At 37.1% G+C, this 19,680-nt stretch overlaps 1 protein-coding gene, 1 non-coding gene and 2 pseudogenes across 2 annotated transcripts in view; 3 read left to right on the forward strand and 1 right to left on the reverse strand.

Annotated features, from left to right (window-relative positions):
• Positions 1 to 3,067: 3,067 nt before the first annotated feature.
• MALT1 (MALT1 paracaspase) overlaps positions 3,068 to 19,680 on the reverse strand; it is a 44,032-nt gene continuing 27,419 nt past the window's right edge. The window contains exons 7-13 of the mRNA XM_011361140.2: positions 13,704 to 13,887; positions 12,858 to 12,932; positions 12,424 to 12,551; positions 9,990 to 10,139; positions 7,880 to 8,037; positions 6,579 to 6,704; positions 3,068 to 5,505 (exon numbers count right to left, since the gene is read on the reverse strand). Coding sequence (XP_011359442.1) covers positions 5,065 to 5,505; positions 6,579 to 6,704; positions 7,880 to 8,037; positions 9,990 to 10,139; positions 12,424 to 12,551; positions 12,858 to 12,932; positions 13,704 to 13,887 — 1,262 coding nt within the window. The 3' untranslated portion in view covers positions 3,068 to 5,064. The remainder of the gene's footprint in view (positions 5,506 to 6,578; positions 6,705 to 7,879; positions 8,038 to 9,989; positions 10,140 to 12,423; positions 12,552 to 12,857; positions 12,933 to 13,703; positions 13,888 to 19,680) is intronic.
• Positions 14,013 to 14,131, forward strand: LOC111740362 (annotated as a pseudogene).
• On the forward strand, positions 16,107 to 16,225 carry LOC111740351. The gene has a single exon (XR_002780597.1). It is a non-coding gene; the product is annotated as a 5S ribosomal RNA (ribosomal RNA).
• LOC111740368 lies at positions 17,460 to 17,578 on the forward strand (annotated as a pseudogene).

Consider the following 19,680-nt stretch of genomic DNA (forward strand, 5'->3'; position numbering starts at 1 on the left):
TATAAAAAATCAAAAATGGGTTCTAAAAACAAATTTATTAAAGCTTACTATACAATGTGTATGTCTATATTTGATCCTATAATAGTTGTTCCCTGTATAAAAACTGGAAAATACAGGTAAGAAACTCGAATAATCTCACCAGTGAGAAACACTGCTACTCTTTGTTTTTTGTGTGTAGATATGATGTACTTTGTGAACACGAACAACTGATGACGTTAAATTTGCATGCTTTTTAAAAAGTGATTTTGGAGTGAACGAAATGCAATTCAATTTATATGAGAAGTAAATTAATATTACGTTGCCAATACTTGTAGAGTGCTCTGCAGGATGTTCCTCAATAACGAAGAACACACCCTGTGCTGCGGATGACTGGCAAGGTTTGACAATGCCAGGTTTGAAGAATATTTTCCAAAATGCCAGCGCTTGTTAGGAATTCCCATCTTTAGTACTGCCGGCCCTACAAAGTGTTATTAGTCTCTGATGTTATATCATCATCCCATTTTTTCAGGCAAGAAACAGAAACACAGACAAGTTAAATAACATACTTCAAGTCACACTGTAATGAAGTAGTGAAACCTGGAATAGACTCAGACTTCTCCTTAGGAAAGACAAACTTTGTGTCGGATGCTGAAATATTTTTAATGCTGTCAAACCAGAAAAAAAAATTTACATACATTTATGTAAACATTCTCATGTTCTGCGTAATTTTTCTTTGCTAATATTTTGTCATTATGAGAAATGTCATATAAATCAAGGGCGAGTATTAAAAATGTGTTTTTGTTAGGTCTGGATAACAGTGTCAAACTAGATAAACAGGTTGAAATGCACAAAAGGAATGTGTAAATTCTGAGTATTTGACATCAGTTGACAGTTAAAAGCAATGACAGTATGTAAATACCAGGGAAAGTTCAAATAACAGGAAACAACAAAATTTATCAGGCCTTTTGTTAAAATATACCTTAAAAGCATAAAAAAAAAAATCAGATTTCATCCTGATTTAAACTTGCACTAATCTCTCAGTACATCAATTATCCAACCTGTGGCCAACTGATTGAGTTTCTTGAGTTTGACGAGGCAAAAAATTGTGATCAGTGAAGAGACCACCTCATTGTTACTTCATGTGCCAGCCAGAGACTTGAAAAGTAATAAACACTGGAAAAAGAGGAAAAAGGAGAGGTCTAAATGCACCTTTTCTGAGTCGGTATTTTCTAGACTTTCCTAAGCATGCTGCCTCCCTATTTATTTGACCTATTCACCTCTGCACGATGTTTTATATTCAAATGATCTCACGTATTGAGATTTGATTTTTATTATAAAACACATAATGTAAAATTGCTACTTTGTAATTTTTACTTTCCAGAGAATACCCCCTCCCCCAGAATCAAATATTAGCTTTGGATTTGAGCGAGCCTTTATTATCCTAATCAATTCCTCATCGCATAATTGGTATCGAAAGCTTCCTTTTCCTGAATTCCATAGATGTAGAGAAATCTTATGCTAATATTACAAAGCAATTGGTCTAAGAGATTCAAGTAAAATAAAAGCACGGCTGATAGAAAAGACAAGAACTGTACCATCCTTTTAGTTATTTAAAAACTATAAATATAATACATGCTTAGTTAAAAAATTCAAATATACAGAACGGTATACAGTGAAAGGTACAGTCCCTTTACCCTACTTTCTAGCTCCATATTCTACAGCTGCAGTCAGATATGGAAGCCACTAGCTATATGTGGTACTTAAAACCAAAATTAAAAAGTGCAGTGCCTCACACTAGCTGTATTTCAGCTGCTCACTTACCACATGGTGTTAGAGGCTATCGTACTGCCGAGTGTAGACATAGAATGTTTCCGTCACAACAGAAAGTCCAGTGGACAGACAGTTCCTTGGTTACTGATCTACGGTCACTATAATTGAGCATTAGCATATATACATCTTATTACTCAGTTATGAGTTCTCTATCTATTATAGATACCAGTCCCTTACTAGGTATGATTTTTGGAAATTTTCTCCCATTTTGCCTGGTTGTCTTTTCGCTTTCTTGCTGGTATCCTCTCAAGCACAAAAGCTAATTTTGAAGAAGTGCAATTATTTTTTTTCCTCTTTTGCTTGTTCTCTTAGTGTTGCTTCTAAGAAACCATTGCTCAGCCCAAGGTCACAAGATTTATTTTTGTTTTCTTGTAAGAGTTTTATAGTTTTAGCTCTTTTATTTAGGTGTGTGATCCCTTTTGAATTAAAATTTATATGTGGTATAAGGTAGGGCCTTTTTAGCACATAACTATCCAGTTGTTCTAGGACTATATGTTGAAAAGATTACTCTCTCCAATGTATAGTGTTGGTACCCTTGTCAAAAAAATTAATCGTAAATGTATAGGTTTATTTCTGAACTCTATTTTATATTCCCTTGATCTATATGTCTATCTTTATGCCAGTACCACACTCTCCTGATTACTGTAGCTTTGTAGTAAGTGTTGAAATTGGTTTGAGTCTTTCAACTTTGTGTTCTTTTTCAACATTGTCTTGGCTGTTTTGGGTCTCTTCATTTTTGTATAAATTTTATCAGCTTATTAATTTCTGTGAAAAAGCCAGCTCTGATTTTGAAGGGAATTGCATTGAATCTGTAGACAAATTTGGGGGAACACTGCCATCTTAAATAATGTTAAGTTTTCTAATCTATGAACAAAGGTGTCTGTCCATTTATTTAGGTCTTCTTTGATTTCTTTCAAATGTTTTGTAGTTTTATTGATCTTGATGCTACTGTCAATACAATTTTTAAAAACCTCAATTTCAGAATGTTCGTATAAACGAAACTGATTTTTGCATATTGATCTTGTATCTAGCCTGTAACCTGTTGAACTCGTTTGTTTTTAAATGAATTCCTTAGGATTTTCTATATAACAAGACCTGTCACCTAGGAAGAGTTTTACTTGCTTTTTTCCAGTACGCTTGCCTTTTCTTTCTCTTGTCATGGCTAGAACCTCAAGTACAATGTTGAATAGAAGTGGTGAGTGTGAACATCCTTGTCTTGCTTCTGATCTTAGCAGGAAAGAATTAAGCATTCAGTCTGTCATGAAGTAGGATGTTAGGGTGGGTTTTTTGAAAAAACCCTTAACAAGGTGAAGAAAAGCCCCTTTAATGGTTTGTTTTTTTTTTATCATGAAAAGATGCTAAATTTTATCAAATGCATTGTCTACATCTATTTAGACAGTCACGTGGTAATTTTATCCTTTATGAACATGGTACAGCTGATCCTTATTCGCGATTCCGAATTTGTGAATTTACCAATTTATTTGCACTCCTAAAATCAATGCTCAGAGCACTTTTATGATCATTCACGGACATTTGCAGACTGGTGAAGATTTTGAGTTTCCCGATGTGCACATTCTCAGACGAGGCTGAACAAGGCAATACTCTGACTTCTTGTTTCCACCCACCTACAGAAATGACCAGAGGACGGAGAAGGCAGGGGACAGGGCAGTGTAGTGCAAGAAGCTCTGGCTCTGGGGCCAGCTGGACAGGTCTGACTCCCAACTCTGGCACCTGTTAGTGGTGTGGCCTCAGGCAAGCCACTTAATACTTCTGAACCATATTTTTCTCTTTTGCAAAATAAACAGAATATACTAGAGGTAAATTGTTTTTAGGATTTAAGATTATAATCTATTTGATATGTGTGTAAATACACACACACACACACACACACACACACACATACACACACTCTTCCTCTAGGAGCTATGGCTCTATATTCACCAATTCGTATTACTGGTGACTGTACAGATAATAACTGTGTATAATGGTAAATATTTGTGTATTACATTGATTTTTGGATGTTAAACCAACCTTGCATTCACTTGGTCATGGTGTATAATTCTTTTTTTATGTTGCTAGATTCAGTTTGCTGGTGTTCTGTTGATGATTTTTCTATCTATATTCATAATAGATATTGGTTTGTAGTTTTCTTGTGGTCTTTGTCTGGTTTTGTATCAGGGTAATATTGGCCTTACAAGATGAGTTGGAAAGTGTTCTTTCCTCTTCTATTTTTAAGGAGAGTTTGTATAGAATCGATGTTAATTCTTTAAATGTTTGGTGTAATATAACAGTGAAGCTGTCTGGGCTTGCGGTTTTCTGTGTGGGATGTTTTCGAACTATGAATTCAATTTTTTTTTTTCTTTGTTATTGACAGTTGCCTTTTTAACTTGCTTTTGGGTAGGACCTAGATGATAAGACTGTCTCCTAAAGCCAGTAAGATATATGTTATCAAGGAAGACATGCCCAATGTTTCCAAGATTCAGATGGGCAGCTACCAAGATGATCCAGCAGCAACATTATCCTGCTCTCTAGCTTCGACACAGATGGACACTGTCACCTCTCGTGGGCTTTCACGACCTTAGAAAAAGAAACTTCAGCTTGCTCTATGTAAGATTTATATACACACTTCTTAACTGACATTTTTATCAAAGTTCTATAACTACAAACTAGTTTGTACATTTCTAGATTACATACAGATATGCATATTTACATATCTATCTTTAAATCTGTCTAAGAAAATACTACCTGTTTCAGACTCTGTCAGGAACGTGGCGTGTAGTGGAGTAAACGTTGGAATGGAAATCTGAAGGCATCAGGGCCGGTCTAACTTAAACAAGATACCTCGATCCGTTTCTTCCGCTGATACAATTACGTTGGCCCGATGATCGCCAAGGATCTTTTTCTGATTCTAAAATTACAATGACTTATTCTACAATAATGCCATTCCCACTGTTCTTACTTCGGAATGGTCAAAATGAAAATATTTTTTGTTATATACAAATAAACATATACACATCCATGTGTTACTTCTACAGATCAGTTCGCAAAATCTTAAAAGAGAAAGAAGAGGAATTCTGTGGTTAAATAACATAATTCCAAAATCTCAAAGTCCTGAGCGAGCCACGAAATAGCTGGTACCAACTTTCTCTCTCTAAATACACATAGTTCCTCTTTCATGATATCTCACTTTACATAATAAGTACTGTTGTTTATGAGGCATCTAGTCATTACGATAACTTTCAAAAAACAAAGAGGTCACTTTTCAGAAATTCTGAGCCCGTCGGAGAAGCTGAATGGAAGTTCCTCAGTCGTCTCGACGGGCACGTTACTTCTACCAAACTGACATGAATAGTGGTGAGCATGATGACTCGAAAGGAGCGCGTCCGCAGTCCGGCTGCAGCGACAGCTGTCTGGTGGCATAACGTTACTTGCACTGCCAAGATGTGAATGGTAAACGCCCAGGAATGAGTCTTGAGATGAATGATAATGCCCAGCTCCTGCTGCGGTGGAAGCTGAGCTCTGGTAAGGGCCGTTGCACATGAGACAAGTCTGAAAGCAAGTCTTCCTTCCCAGACCTCGATGAATGTCTAGTTTAGCGATGAGAGGTTTCCCGACATTCACTTCCTGCTTCTCCTCTATGGTATCCTCCAATCCTGAGTACTGGTACGACAAGCACACCGTGAAGACCAGGTGTTCCTGAAAAGGACAAGAAGGCTTTGTCATTAGCATCTGAGTCTTAAAACACCACTCAGGTACAGGGAAAAAAAAAATAAAGAAATAACAGCAATGAAATTCCGCTCTTATTCCTCTTTCCCAGGTTCCAAATCCTCAAGGCATCCTTTACGCTTTCCCTATGCTCAGAAAGGTTGGCTAGATCGACTTCCTTCTCCCTCATTCAATACTGTGAATCAGTATAATTCTAGTTCTCATTACTTAAAGTAGTCACAATTACAGAGATCTCATATTGCATTCCTGACGAACAGGGAAAAGGTATTTTCCAAGCAGTGGGGCTGGGGAAGCACACCCTTCCCTATCACTGAAGCTGGGGAAAGAGCCTTTAGTGAAACAGTAATCTGGCTTTACACCTAGCTCAAAAGATTAGCTGTTTTAAAAATATTATGAAATAATAATCCACAATCAAAGGTGGAGAAGTGTAACTGACTCAGAGAACGGGCTGTATTTCAAAGATAAAAGACTGTAAGTAGATTGGCCACGAACAAGGTGACGACAGGTCCATGTCTAACTGTCAGTAGTGCCCATGTCATTCCTCAAGTTTTGGCTAATATATTCTATGGTCATGCAGCTATAAATAAATTAAAAACTCAGATTTGGCAAGATTATGTTTTTATTAGGAAGTTCAACCATATAGAGGTAGCTTCGGATTTATAAGTCAATGAGAAATGAAAAAAGAGAAAAATAAATTCCGATTCTAATTTGCTATTTGTTCTGTAGAGAGTCATAGGACTAGGAAATGATTATTTGAAAATGCTAAGATATTTAAAAGCAGACTACGCTCCACGTCTCTGACTTTTCAACAGCATGGAGGGCGATCACAAATACCCTCACGCAAAAACCCTCAGGCATCATCAGAAACATAATATAATATGAAAAGAGTCTCTGCTAAGACTCCCTGTAGGTCATTTATCTGTACTTCAATTTCATACTCAATGAAGCAGCACGTAATACAAGGTTCACACGACGAAATGAGTTTTCGCTTTCATAAAGTTTTCCATTAGTATGAATAGGAAATGAATAGGAAAGGTAATAACCTTTAATTTTTGCAGCGAACTGAGTCTGGTATAGAGGCAATGCTTGGGAAGGTCCTTTGATACTAAATAGCTGCCGGTCTCTTCAGGTGTCCCTTTATTTGCATCTTTTGGATCAATATCTAGGTCCTGTGAAAATCAATAAAAGTTATTAATGAAATCAGTGAAAGTCACAACAATGTCTATGACAATAAAACCATCTTTAACAGATCTTGCTTGCTCATAAATTCTGGCCTGAATAGGCAATCGTTTACCCAGGAGTAAAGAAACAATGAAAACAACATTGCAGAGTAATAACAGGAATTTTAAACACTCTGCTGATACATTTAAAGAGTTAGCTCTGATAGGATAGTTACTTTCGAACTATCCCTACAAACGCTTCTTAACCTCGAGATTCCTTTTAAGTTGGAGCCTCATTAGTGTTTGACTCCTGGATTCTCTCCTTCCTCATTCATCATTTTTAGGACGGTGCAGAGGGACTTATATGATTCGGATATCTAAGAGAGGACATGCCAAAGGCAGCCCTTCCCTTTTTCTTCTTTTAGAGCCAAGCGCTGGCCAAGAGCAGCAGGTCTGCTCTGCTCCTCCAGAGAGAAGTCCTCAGGCTCTGCCCTGCCCAACGTCCAGGGAGGCCTGTGCTGGTCCAGTGGTGCCATGACTGGGCGACAGACATGTCTAATTCTGGGATTCGGTGCTGGACCATTTGCTCTCGCACTAAGCTATGTCCTCCAGGAAGCCTTTATCAGTAGCATAGGTGATGTTTTAGATTTGCCTGTCTTGCTCCTCGCTGGCTTCTCCATATACTACACCTATGTTGGAAAGAGGAGGACTGTTTATTGGCTTCTTTAGGCCAACATGAAACAAATATCACATTTAACTGTTTGGAAAGGACAGTACTAGGCTTCTATTCTTCCAATATACTACCATGACTTGACAACAAAGGCTTATACTATTGGAGTAACTCATACTGGAAACAGTTTTTAAGTGGAAATTACTCTTGACATATGTATAGCACATTTTACTCCTTCACATTTGATGTCTTGTTTAGTTAGAGTACAGGAAATTAAAGGCTTCTTTCCAGGGTGAAATGAAGACATTTCTAAAAATTTAAGACATGTTGGCAATTAGTTTTTAAAATAGTATGACCATGGTTACTAAAATACAAATAAGTATTTACGTATGTTATATATAGGTATACATATTTCTTTTGTATTACCATTGGCTTTAAGTTTTCCAAAACTTAGTCTTTAATAAGTGAGGCCACATTATTATATTTTAAATAAAAGGAAAAAGGAGAGACTTACAAGAGGAAAATCAGTGACATAGGCATCGCACATTATTATATCAGGTGGTTTGTGCACTATACTTGTATAGATTATCATAACGTTGGAAAACTCAGCTGCAAATCCTAATTGAATCTTGACACCACACTGAAATTTAAGACACATACTTTCTGGAAGTTCTGAAAAAGAACAATAAGAACAGTTTATAAATAATCATTTAAAGAGTGTTTGGTAAGTTTTCTGATGATTGGCAGCAAATATTGTTTCTGGGGCAAAATACAGTTAGAGCTTTTCCTTTTGCTTAAAAATGTTACATAACTAACACTGTTTAAAGACTCACAAACAGAATTGAAAAAAGAGGGGGAAAAAAGTCCAATATTCAGCTGGTCAAGCAAATAAAAATCTTTCATTTACTGTTTTCTTATGGATCTTGCCCCTACACATGTATAATTTTTACAGTGGTGATCAAAAGTCTACATATAATTGTAGATCTATTTTTCCTGTTGCTGCAATCTTCATAAAAAGTTTTAATAAAGTATAATATTACTCAAAGGTTTGTTACCTTAACAGTTCTTCTAGGTTGAATATAATATGTCTGGGTTTATTTTTCTATCATAGTCAATAGTTCTTATACCCACTCGACGCTTTAGGATTGTTAGATATAGCTATTTGATGGTTCCTCACAATTGCAACAGTTTTCCACTTATATAGACTATAAACATACTGGTTTCACCATAACATTTCCACAAAGTAATATTAATTTTCAAAAAGTCTGTCTTTGATGGGATTAAAAAAGAAATATACTATCATAGTTTATAATTACTATTTTCGTTTGCCATTTTCTATATTTGTTTCTGAATTATTAATATATTCTCAACTGTGTGTATTGTTGAAATTGTAGCCTTTGATTATTAACAGAGAGGGGTCTTAATGTTTTGTTTTATTATTTTGCATGAATTCTTTATTATAAAAATTATCTACTTATCAAATTTGGTACAAATACTTTCTATCTGGCCTTTTATTTGTTTTTTTTAGGCGAGGCGACTCTTGGTTGACCTCACAGATTGCAATAACCTTTTCAGCTTACAATCCCTTATTTTTTATGCCTACAGCACGTGGTCTGCCTAGGTGGTCTCCCATCCAAGTATTAACCAGGCCCGACCCTGCTTAGCTTGAGATCAGACGGGATTGGGCTTGTTCAGGGTGGCGTGGCCGTAGACCCTATCTGGCTTTTTAGTTTCATTTTATAAAAGGTTTTATTTACTGTTGCTCTTCAGCACTGTAATTTTATTGTTGTTTACAGCTTTTTTAAAGGAAAAGAATCAATTTCAATTACATATTCAATTATCTGGAATGTGAAGATAATATATTTATGGCATTTTATATTTTAATGTGGTTTGATATGTTAATTTACCAAAAATATATCTTTTCATATTATGAAAAGAAAGATCTTATGTAGGAGCTCCACAAACACAATGACCTTCAGTTATCTATAAGGGGTTCACAGCAGAGATATCTGGGACTCTGAGAAAACACAAAATCTTTATTTCAGTCAATAATTTCAACTTACTTTTTCACTAAATCACATAGACTTACCAACGGTAATTAAGTTACAGACACAAATTCCACCTCACTTTTTTAGAATCACCAACCCACTGATTCATGTGTCCAAGACAGAATGCTCAGTAATATTTATGAGCTTTTTTCTTTCCCTTGTGATCTCATTCAGTATCAACAACCCTATCAAGTACGTACTATTATATCTCCCCATTTTACAGATAACATGCTTATTAAGTGGTAGAGGCAGGATGAGAACACAGGTCTGATTTTTGAAACAGAACACCTGAACAGCTCACGCTGCAGGAGAATCTCAAGGACAAACTGAAAATCATTTTTAAAATGATCATATTTTTAATTTTACCAAAGTGAAAAGAATGAGTTAAATAATTTAATATTTCCAACATCAAATAAATCAGTGTAACATTTATAATTGAAACATTTGTTTAGTCTTGGTTTTGCCCACGAGGCTAAAATATTTTCACTGCAAAATTGAGAGGAAAATTGTATATTCAGGAGGAAGAAAAATCTGTCATATTGAAGAAAAACCTCACAAAAAACTACTTCACTGTACCGTGCGCCTTGGCCCACTGGAGATTCCGCACCAGAGACTCTGCAGAGTACGCCGTCCCTTGTATGGGATCAGTAAGTGCTCTCTTCTCAGATAAGCTACTTCGAATCTCCAGAGCCTGTTTGCCTTTGGTAAGATGACATTTGCCCATATCTAAAAGATAAGAAGTAAATACTATTTTTAAGACCGGAATTCTTTCATTATGTTTTAAATATTTTGGCCAAGAGCTGCCCTCTAAATCAGGTTAGAGTCTCAATATCACTTAATTCACTCAACAAATATTTACTAAGCACCTACTTACTACGTGCCAGACACGGTTCAAAGTGCTAGGGATATGGCAGTGAGCAAACAGATGAAAGCACTGAACCAGCTCACTTCCAAAGCCCGTTTCTCGCTTTTATTTTCTATAATTCTAATAATGAATCGTTAATATTCTAAGCCTTGAAATTCTCAAAGAGCTGAAAATGTATTTCTTCATTGGTAATATGTCTATGCTCTGTTGAGAAACACATCCACTTATGAACATATGACTACATATCTATGGGAAATGTAAATTATACTGTCTTTACCATAGATTTCTTTAGTTTTAGAAAAGGAAATTGTGTTAAAACCACCAGTATGGTTAAAGCATCACCACTGCCCTCCCCGACTCAAAGTAAACCATTATCCAGTGTGCTGTGTACATTCCCAGGCTCATTTTAATTTTTACTCACCTGTAGATACTGATAAATAGTATGGCCAAAGTTTTAGGTTTTGAACTTAACACAAATGTTATGCTATATATATGCTTGGTATATATCATATAAAGGTGAACTGGTGCTTTTTATTAAATTTTAAAATAGTTAAGTTGTATTTTAAAATAAGAAACATAAAACATTTTCGAGTCTCTGAAGCACTTTCATAGACTTCAGTTTGAAAATAACTGACATAGTCCAAAGGTTTTTTTTCTTTTAAGCAGCAGAAACTTTTCTTTAAACAAGAGCTTAAACAGCAGCCCCATGTGTAAAACAGATAAAAGCAGAACTTCTCTGGTTGAAGGCGGTCCAAGCCCCAGTTGTCTGTGAAATGGGAAAGTGGTTCAGTGACCCAGCTGAACAATCTATACTGATAAGACCAGGAAAACAAACAAATGGACTAACAGCTGTTCCTGAAACACTCAGGTGCCTCACACTCAAACTGCCATCTTTGGAACAGCCACAAAACTCCATTTTCTGGTGAGTTAATTTGCAAAAGAATTTCCTTCTTTTTGGTATAGCTTATAAAAATGTATTTCAAAAAATGCATGTCGATCTAATGTAATACGTACTTATTCAGTACCTGCCACCAGCACGCATCACACCAGGCAGACCAGGGAATGGAAGACATAGTGCTAAACCTGTAGGCTCATGTCCTTAAAGCAAAAATTTAAAACCACTAAGTTCAGCAGCCACTACGGAAAACAGTATGAAGGTTCCTCAAAAAATTAAAAATAGAACCTTATGACCCAGCAATTCCACTTCTGGGTATTTACCCAAAGAAATCTAAAACGCTAATTCAAAGTGATATATGCACCCCTACGTTCAGTGCAGTGTTACTTACAATAGCCAAGATATGGAAGCAACCTAAGTGCCCATCAACAGAAGACTGGATAAAGATGTGGTACAGATATACAATGGAATATTACTCAGCCATAAAAAAATGAAATCTTACCATTTGTGGTGACACGGATGGACCTAGAGGGTGTTATGCTAAGTGAAAAAGTCAGAGAAAGACAAACACCACACAGTCTTACTTATAAGTGGAATCTAAAGAACCAAATAAACAAACAAAACAGAAAACAGACTCACAGATACAGAGAACAAACTGATGGTTGCCAGATGGGAGGAGGGTTGCAGGGCTGGGTGAAGACGATGAAGGGATTAAGAGGTACAAATTGGTAGTTACAAAACAGTCATGGGGATGTGAAGTACAGAACAGAGAAAATAGTCAATAACATTGTAATAACTATGTATAGTGCCAGGTGGGTACTAGACTAATTGGGGGGATCGTTTCCTGGGTTGTATGGATGTGTGACCAGTGTTCTGTGCACCTGAAACTAATATAAAATAATGCTGGATGTCAAACGTAATTGAAAAAATAAAATAAACTCTCACAGTCCAATAAAAGAATGGAAAAAAAAAAAAAACCCACTCGGCATAGGAAGAAGGTAAAGAGCTCTGAGGATTAAATTTCATTTATTTCACATCATGTCTGGAGTCAGCCTTGTAAATTCAAGTAATGCTACACAGATGGCATGCAGCTAAGTCAAGAGAGAAGGAATTAAATAGGAGTGTTGCTGAACATTATGTAAAAATGTTGTTTTATAAAATAAATACTAATTCCAAACCTGTACAGTAACAGTAGGAATAAAATAATTACCAGAGAACCCGAGTAGCTTTCTCTTTATTTTTTATTTTACCTTCTGCAACTTCATCCAGTAACACAGTAATTTTCTTGTCTTCTAATAATCTATCTTTTAAAAATTTCATGAAGATTCCATTTGCCAGTCCAGAATGCTGGATTTCAAAAGCTTCTGCTCCTTGACACCTTAACAGCAGCAAAAAGAAAAAGTTGTAAAAGAGCAAACGCTTGCCACGCGGGGCTTCCACGAATACTGACGAGCCTCGTTTGCGTCCCGCCTCTCGCGAGACATCCTAGAGAGTTAATCCTTACGCACTGGTGCTTATTGAAAAGAGATGCCAAGATAAGAAGTGCTGTAGTCAATTATGTAAAGTTTGCTCTCAAGAATACCACGGAGGCAAATTTATGACATGTCTATGGATACGTCTAGGCTTCCGATCTACAAAACAATTAACAAAGGATAAAGGAATCTTGAACATAAACTTTTCTTACGTGGCATATCCGAACACGATGTTGGCGGTGACTTTCAGAGCGTCCAAGATTGGAATGGTGTCATCGTAGTCATTTCTATTTAAAAAGTAGGAGAGGAAGAAGGACAGAAGTAAATACGAAAAGTTAAACGGCATTTTTAAAAGAGCATCAATATAATACAGTAAAAAATATGATATAACAGTACTATATACAACTTAAAATTACAGATTCAAAATTCTTTTATCAAATAAGCTACATATTTACCCAAAATAAACCGGGGCGCCTACACTGTTGCGACAGCAGACAGTCACATCTTTTCTCGTTAGCTTTAAAACTGGAGTTACATGAACTCTGGCGATGGATTTTGGTTGGTAAATGTTGAGCAAGTGAAAAATTGTAAATCTGAGAGGACTACTCATTAGTTCCATTCTTTGGCAGCACAGTGGCAGCCCAAAGGGACGTGGTCCGGCTAAACTTTCACTATCTACAAGGCCAGGACCGATTTGCATGGCCGGAGGCCCCAATACCATGGGCGCCATTTCTGTGACTTTCTGGAGGAAAACCGCAGTGATTATTAGAGACAACTACAGGTATTCTGAAGAGCTGTATCTTTTGCAGTATGAGTAAATGCCCAGGCCCTTTAGTTCTTTACTTCTGTTCTACAGCAAATAGGAAAGAGTTAAAATAATTAAATCCACATAGAGAAAATGTATTTTCCCCTAGTGTTCTGCTTAATCAGCTTTATCTATAATCTAAAATCACAAATTTAAGTGGTTCTTAACATTCACAGGTTTGCCTTAGATTTAATTTGCCAAGGTTGATATTTAACCAACTCCAACGAGTTTCATTTAACAAAAATTAGTTTACCTTTTCCTACACATATCCAACAAGAACACATTGAGTCCAGTTTCTTTTTCTTGCATCAATTTCAGTATATTTTGTACACATAGACAATTTTCAGACCTATATGGATTTGGAGCATCAACAGGGACCATAAAGCTGTTCCCAAAGTTTTCATAACCATGTCCTGCATAATATAATAATCCTGAAAAGGAAAAAAGGGGCAAAATTTAACTCTACATTGAATTCTGAACATGTATGTAGCACTTTAAAAAAAAAAAAATCATGCTTTCTTACTTTCTTCAAGTTAATAAAAGCTTATTTAAGAGATACCCAATCTATGGCCATGCTACCCTGAACAACTCCGATCCCGTCTGATCTCAAAAGCTAAGCAGGGTCAGGCCTGGTTAGTACTTGGATGGGAGACCACCTAGGAAGACCAGGTGCTATAGGCGTCAAAAATAAAAAATAAGGGACTGTAAGCTGACAAGGTCCTTGCAATCTGTGAGGTCAACCAAGGGTTGCCTCGCCTAAAGAAATAAAAAATAAAATAAATTAATTAAATACAATTTTAACTAAATTTGCATTAAAAATTATTTTAGCAACAGTCTTCATTTCATTATTGTATTTTAAATCAACATCAAGATGTTGTCCTAAAGTATATTTTAATTCATAGAACTAATACACTTGTAAACAATGGTATAATATGGAATGCCAACTTTATCTCATGATGTACATAAAAAGAATAAGGCTAAGGACTTCTTTGCTAACTCGTCTGTCTCCTTCATGAGATCAGCAGCTCCTTCAGGGTGAGGGCGTCTTACACTTTTCTGTGTATTCCTGGCACACAGCAGGAACTTAGTAAGTATTTAATGGATGAACAAATGAACACAAGTTATACAGCAACTGCAATAGCAACTGTAAGAAATTCCACAGGCATTCCCACACAATATTAGTAAGGGACAGAATCACATAACTGGCTTTTTCTAAGCAAACAAGGGAAATCTGATTTCATGAATTGTTATTTCTTTTTGTTATGAGATTTAAATATCAGTAATTTTCCATCTTGAATTAGTAATCTAAAATTGAATTAGTAATCTAAAATTTGGGTTAATTTTAGGATTCAATAGATGAGCCATTATTTCTTTACTGAGAAACGATACTATAAAACCTGCACCAAACCACCCTAAAGACTTTCCTGAAAAGAAGTCTGTTTTAGCTGTTAAAAAAACCCAACAAAAATATCAGTATGGGCTTCCTTACAATATTTGATAGAAATACTTGTGAAGACGTATCTCCTAAGCATGCAGTCTCTACAGCCCACTAATTTGGTTCTCTTAGAATTCTAGATATGAGACTTCTTTATATGATACTCTAAAGTTAATAGCAAAACGGGATTTAGATAGGGAAAAACAATAAAAATGCTAATCCTTGGTAGTTATAGCCCCAACTCTTGGCAGAGAATGTGGCTTTGAAAACACACGCGCATGCACACACACAAACACACACACACACACGCTTCATTTAGTCCCAAAGGGGGCAGGATCCAGGCCTTCAATTTTCTGAAAATCCTATTAAAATGAGAAAAGTGGTTCTTTCCTACGCAACGTTTCAGGTACAAAATGACAAAATGGACACCCCCATTTATTCAGCGTGTTTATTTCACATCTCATGTGTGCCCCGAATATAATCGTGTAGGCACTGAAGGAAATGAAACAGAAAAGGAAGACAAGTTCCTGGCCCCGAGGATGCTGCAGCACGGTCAGGCACGGTCGCGCAGTCGAGCAACCAAGAAAGCCGGTGTGTAACTGAATACCCTACATTGTGTGGTTACGGCAACGCCGTATGATCCGAATGAAGTGCAAAGAGGAACGTCAGCGTCAGGCGAAGCAGTAATGGATGGTCTTGGGAGAATGGGCACAACGTGGAAAGGCAGAGAGAGCGCACAAGGCACGTTACAGGAAGTGAGAACAGAAGCAAACAAGGCTTGGACCTGGAATGACAGCTAACAGAAAGGAGACTAGTCTGGCAAGGAATTAAAAGGAAAAAGTAAGAGCGTACAGATAGGGGGCACGTTGAAAATCATGACAAAGGGAGTGTAAGATTTAATTCATTAAGCAGTGAAGATCAAGTAAGTGAAAAGACAACCTACGGAAAGCGAAAAAATATTTACAAATCATATATCTATACAGGCAATTTGTATCCAGGATATATAAAGAACTCTTTATTTTCAACAATAAAAAGACAAATACCCAAGTACAAAGTGGGCAAAGATTTAAATAAACATTTCTCCAAAGAGGATATGCGAATGGCAAATAAGTACATGAAAAGATGCCCAACATCATTAGCCATGGGGGAAATGCAAAACAAAACAATGAGATGCCACTCTGCACTTACTGGATGGCTAATAAGCAAAAAGAAGGGTGAGAGGTCTATGGCTGTGCCACCCTGAACACGCCCGATCCCGTCTGATCTCGGAAGCTAAGCAGGGTCGGGCCTGGTTACTACTTGGATGGGAGACCACCTAGGAAGATCAGGTGCTGTAGACGTAAAAAATAAAAAATAAGGGATTGTAAGCTGACAAGGTCCTTGAAATTTGTGAGGTCAACCAAGGGTTGCCTTGCCTAAAAAAAATTAAAAAAGAAGGGTGACAACAAGTGCTGGCAAGGCTGCAGAGAAACGGGAAAACTCACTTATTTCTGGAGAGAATATACACCAGTGCAGGTACTTTGGAAAGAGTTAGGCGGTTCCTCAGAAAGTCAAATTTAGAACTATCACATGACCCAGCAATTCCACCCAAGGTATATATATACCCAAGAGAACCGAAAACACAGCCCACACAAGAATGTGTACAGAAAGGTTCATGGCAGCATTACTCATAAAATCCAAAAAGGGGAAACAACCTAAATGTCCATCTGCTAATGAATGGATAAACAAAATGTGGTATATCCACATAATGGAAGATTATCCAGCCGTAAAAATAATGCTATAACATGGATGAACCTTGAAAACGTTATGCTAAGTGAAAGAAGCCAGACACAGAAGGCCAGATATGGAACGATTCCATTGTCTATGAAACGTCTCAGACAAATCCAATGAGACGGAAAGCAGGTTTATTGAGGAGGGATGGGGACTGACTGCTAGTGGATACGGGCTTCTTTCTGGGATGATAAACATGTTCTGGAATGACGTGACTGATGCACAACTTTGTGAATATGGTGAAAACCACTGAATTACTCTGAAAGAGTCAAACTTACACTCCTCTATCAAGTATTCAAAATATGACTCTACTTCCTATCAGTCTCTTTACTGCTTCTAGAGCAAGATTTGCTTATTTTTAACATCCATGACCCTGCTCCAGTTCCTGCACCTATTTTCTATCTACCCAGACCTTAAGCGGTCCTCGAAGTTATCTCAAGTTCAGACCCTCTGCAAGTTATCCCTTGGTTTCTAGCTGCAAAACACACGTCAATCTCTCCCCACTTTAAAATCCTACAGCAGCACTCATCGACAATCATATACTGGCTTTTATTGACATTTTACAGTTCTCTATATATTTAATTTCTCTGATAAAAGATGATCATAATAAAGAGATTAGTCTTATACACTGGTAGAGTATTTTCATGGTTTTTAAAGCACTTTCATACACATGATCTGATCTTAATCCATATAACAATCTTTAAGTGATTTCTACCTCTATCTTATAGACTAGAAAATTAAATTTAAAAAGACTAAATAATTTGCTTAAAATCATAGCTGAGAGGTGTTTGGACTCCGTATATAGTCTACAGCCAACCCACCCAGAATGCGCCTGATCTTGTCTGATCTCGGAAGCTAAGCAGGGTCGGACCTGGTTACTACTTGGATGGGAAACCACCTAGGAAGACCAGGTGCTGTAGGCACTAAAAAACAACAACAACAAAAAAAACTACTGGACTCCATATACAGCACTTTTTCCTTCTTATATTAAGAGACTTATAATTTGAGAGTACAGATCATGTTCTTTATTTTCTGGATCACCTTCAACACCTAGCGTACTTCTGATCTGGGCTATCGATGTAACAGTAGCTCAGTACAAACCTTTTGGACACATTAAATTAACAGTGCAAAGTAGTCAGGACAGAGGTGGGTCTAGAGACCTTTCTATAAAGAGTCTGATTTTCAGTTAAAATGCTAACATTTCTACAACTGATATTACTGAGAGAGAGCCAAGCAGACAGCTTGGGCATTGCCCCCATGATATCATTTCACAGGTCAGACTCTAGCAAGACTTGACTGAGAGAAACAACTTCCAGGGAAAGGTCAGCTTCCACTATCCAGGGAAGGCTACATGTGGTCCATTATTTCAATGCCATGTGTGCAGCTCTGCAATCATTGACATTAAGGCACTTAAAACCTTTTCTCTGCCCCAAAATGATTTAGGAAAAGTATAAGCATTTTATATCAAAGTCTACATCCAAATAACACTGCAGGAGATCGAGCATTTTTATGTAAAATAAATCAGACCAAATCATTATATTTTAAAAATTCCATTTCTAGTACTGCTATTAATTTAATTAACTATCACATTATTCAAGGACAGGACAAAATAGATAACTTTATAAATGACAAAGGATTTAGTGTGGTTAAAAATATAATGCTATAAAAGTTAAATTTTCCTGCGTGAGTTGCACAGCGTTCCGATGAGATCATCCACCCCCGTCAGTCCACGCACAGCGCGGTTACCGCAGGCCGGGCACTGCACAAAGCAAGTGCTCTACTTACACGTTCCGTCATATAATCCTCATAGCGTGCATCTCGTAACAAAGGAGGCGATATTATCACCCCCTTTTACAGATGTAAAAACTGAGATGCCGAGAGGTTTAATAGTTCATCCAAATCCGCATAACTAGGAGCTGATGGCACCAGCATGCGTACGCTGGCCCAGTTAACCACCGTGCTGTGTTACTCTGATTCCGTACAATCTACTGCGGGAGTCCTAGTTAACTTCACTTTCAAAAATATAAAATATCAGTGCACTGGTTTCTCTTGACTTCACTACGCTATCACTTAAAAAACCATTGTTTTTTTTTTTTTTCACATGAAATCGTAGGCTAAACCTTAATATATAAAAACACACGAAAGCTGGGTTTTGCTGATGCCTGAAGCGAAATGCTACCTAGTTCAAATCCCCAACTAAAGATGAAAGAAAACCTGAATTCAGGAAATTACAATAATTATAGTCACGATATTTTGAGTACTTTTAGCGTGCCAGGCAGAAATAATTATTTTATCATATTTATCCTGTAACCACCTCAGTAAGTTAGCCTATCCACTTTAGAAATCCTTTTTGGCTTAGAAAAGCAAAATAACTCACTTGCAGTCACATAGCTGGTATGCGGAAAAGCCAGAGCGCTGACCCCAGGCCAGCTCACCCTCGGGCCACTGCTGACCCTCTGGGAAACGGAACTGAATGACTCCTCTACGTAAGGTTTCAGCCAGGTTCTGAGCAGCAAGTGATGAATGCAGAAAGGCATTGGGTGGAGTAGATATTAGGCCAGTTACCCTCTACTGTAGCTATCTATGTAAGATAACGGGAAATCTTTATTCTTATTTATCTTCAAGGACTGTAGTGTAAGTCAGTTATTTCTATTGTTAGAATGTGTTTTTTATGTTTACAGATGCTTAAAAGTGAATTACTGATTTTCTGTTCTGTTGCAATTTTTGCTTCTTTTACAAATCCATGGGCAAGATGATATAAAAGAGCATAAACTTGAGTGCCTATGATTTCCATATCTGAATTGTTCATGCGGACTCTGCCTCCACCTCCCCCTCCCGCCAAAGAGCTAGTCTCTGGGGCTGTCAGCTGGAGGTAAAGGCACAGTCCAGGAGAGATGCCCTACACCCTCCGGCCTCTACCACACTTACATTTAATGTAGATGTGTCTGATGTTTGGGATATTCACAATACTTCAAAATATAATGCAGCCATCCTGTTAAGACATGAATCAGGAGGATTTTAAAAA

This window comes from Pteropus vampyrus, unplaced genomic scaffold (genome assembly GCF_000151845.1).
Source record: "Pteropus vampyrus isolate Shadow unplaced genomic scaffold, Pvam_2.0 Scaffold62, whole genome shotgun sequence".
NCBI classification, from domain to species: domain Eukaryota; kingdom Metazoa; phylum Chordata; class Mammalia; order Chiroptera; family Pteropodidae; genus Pteropus; species Pteropus vampyrus.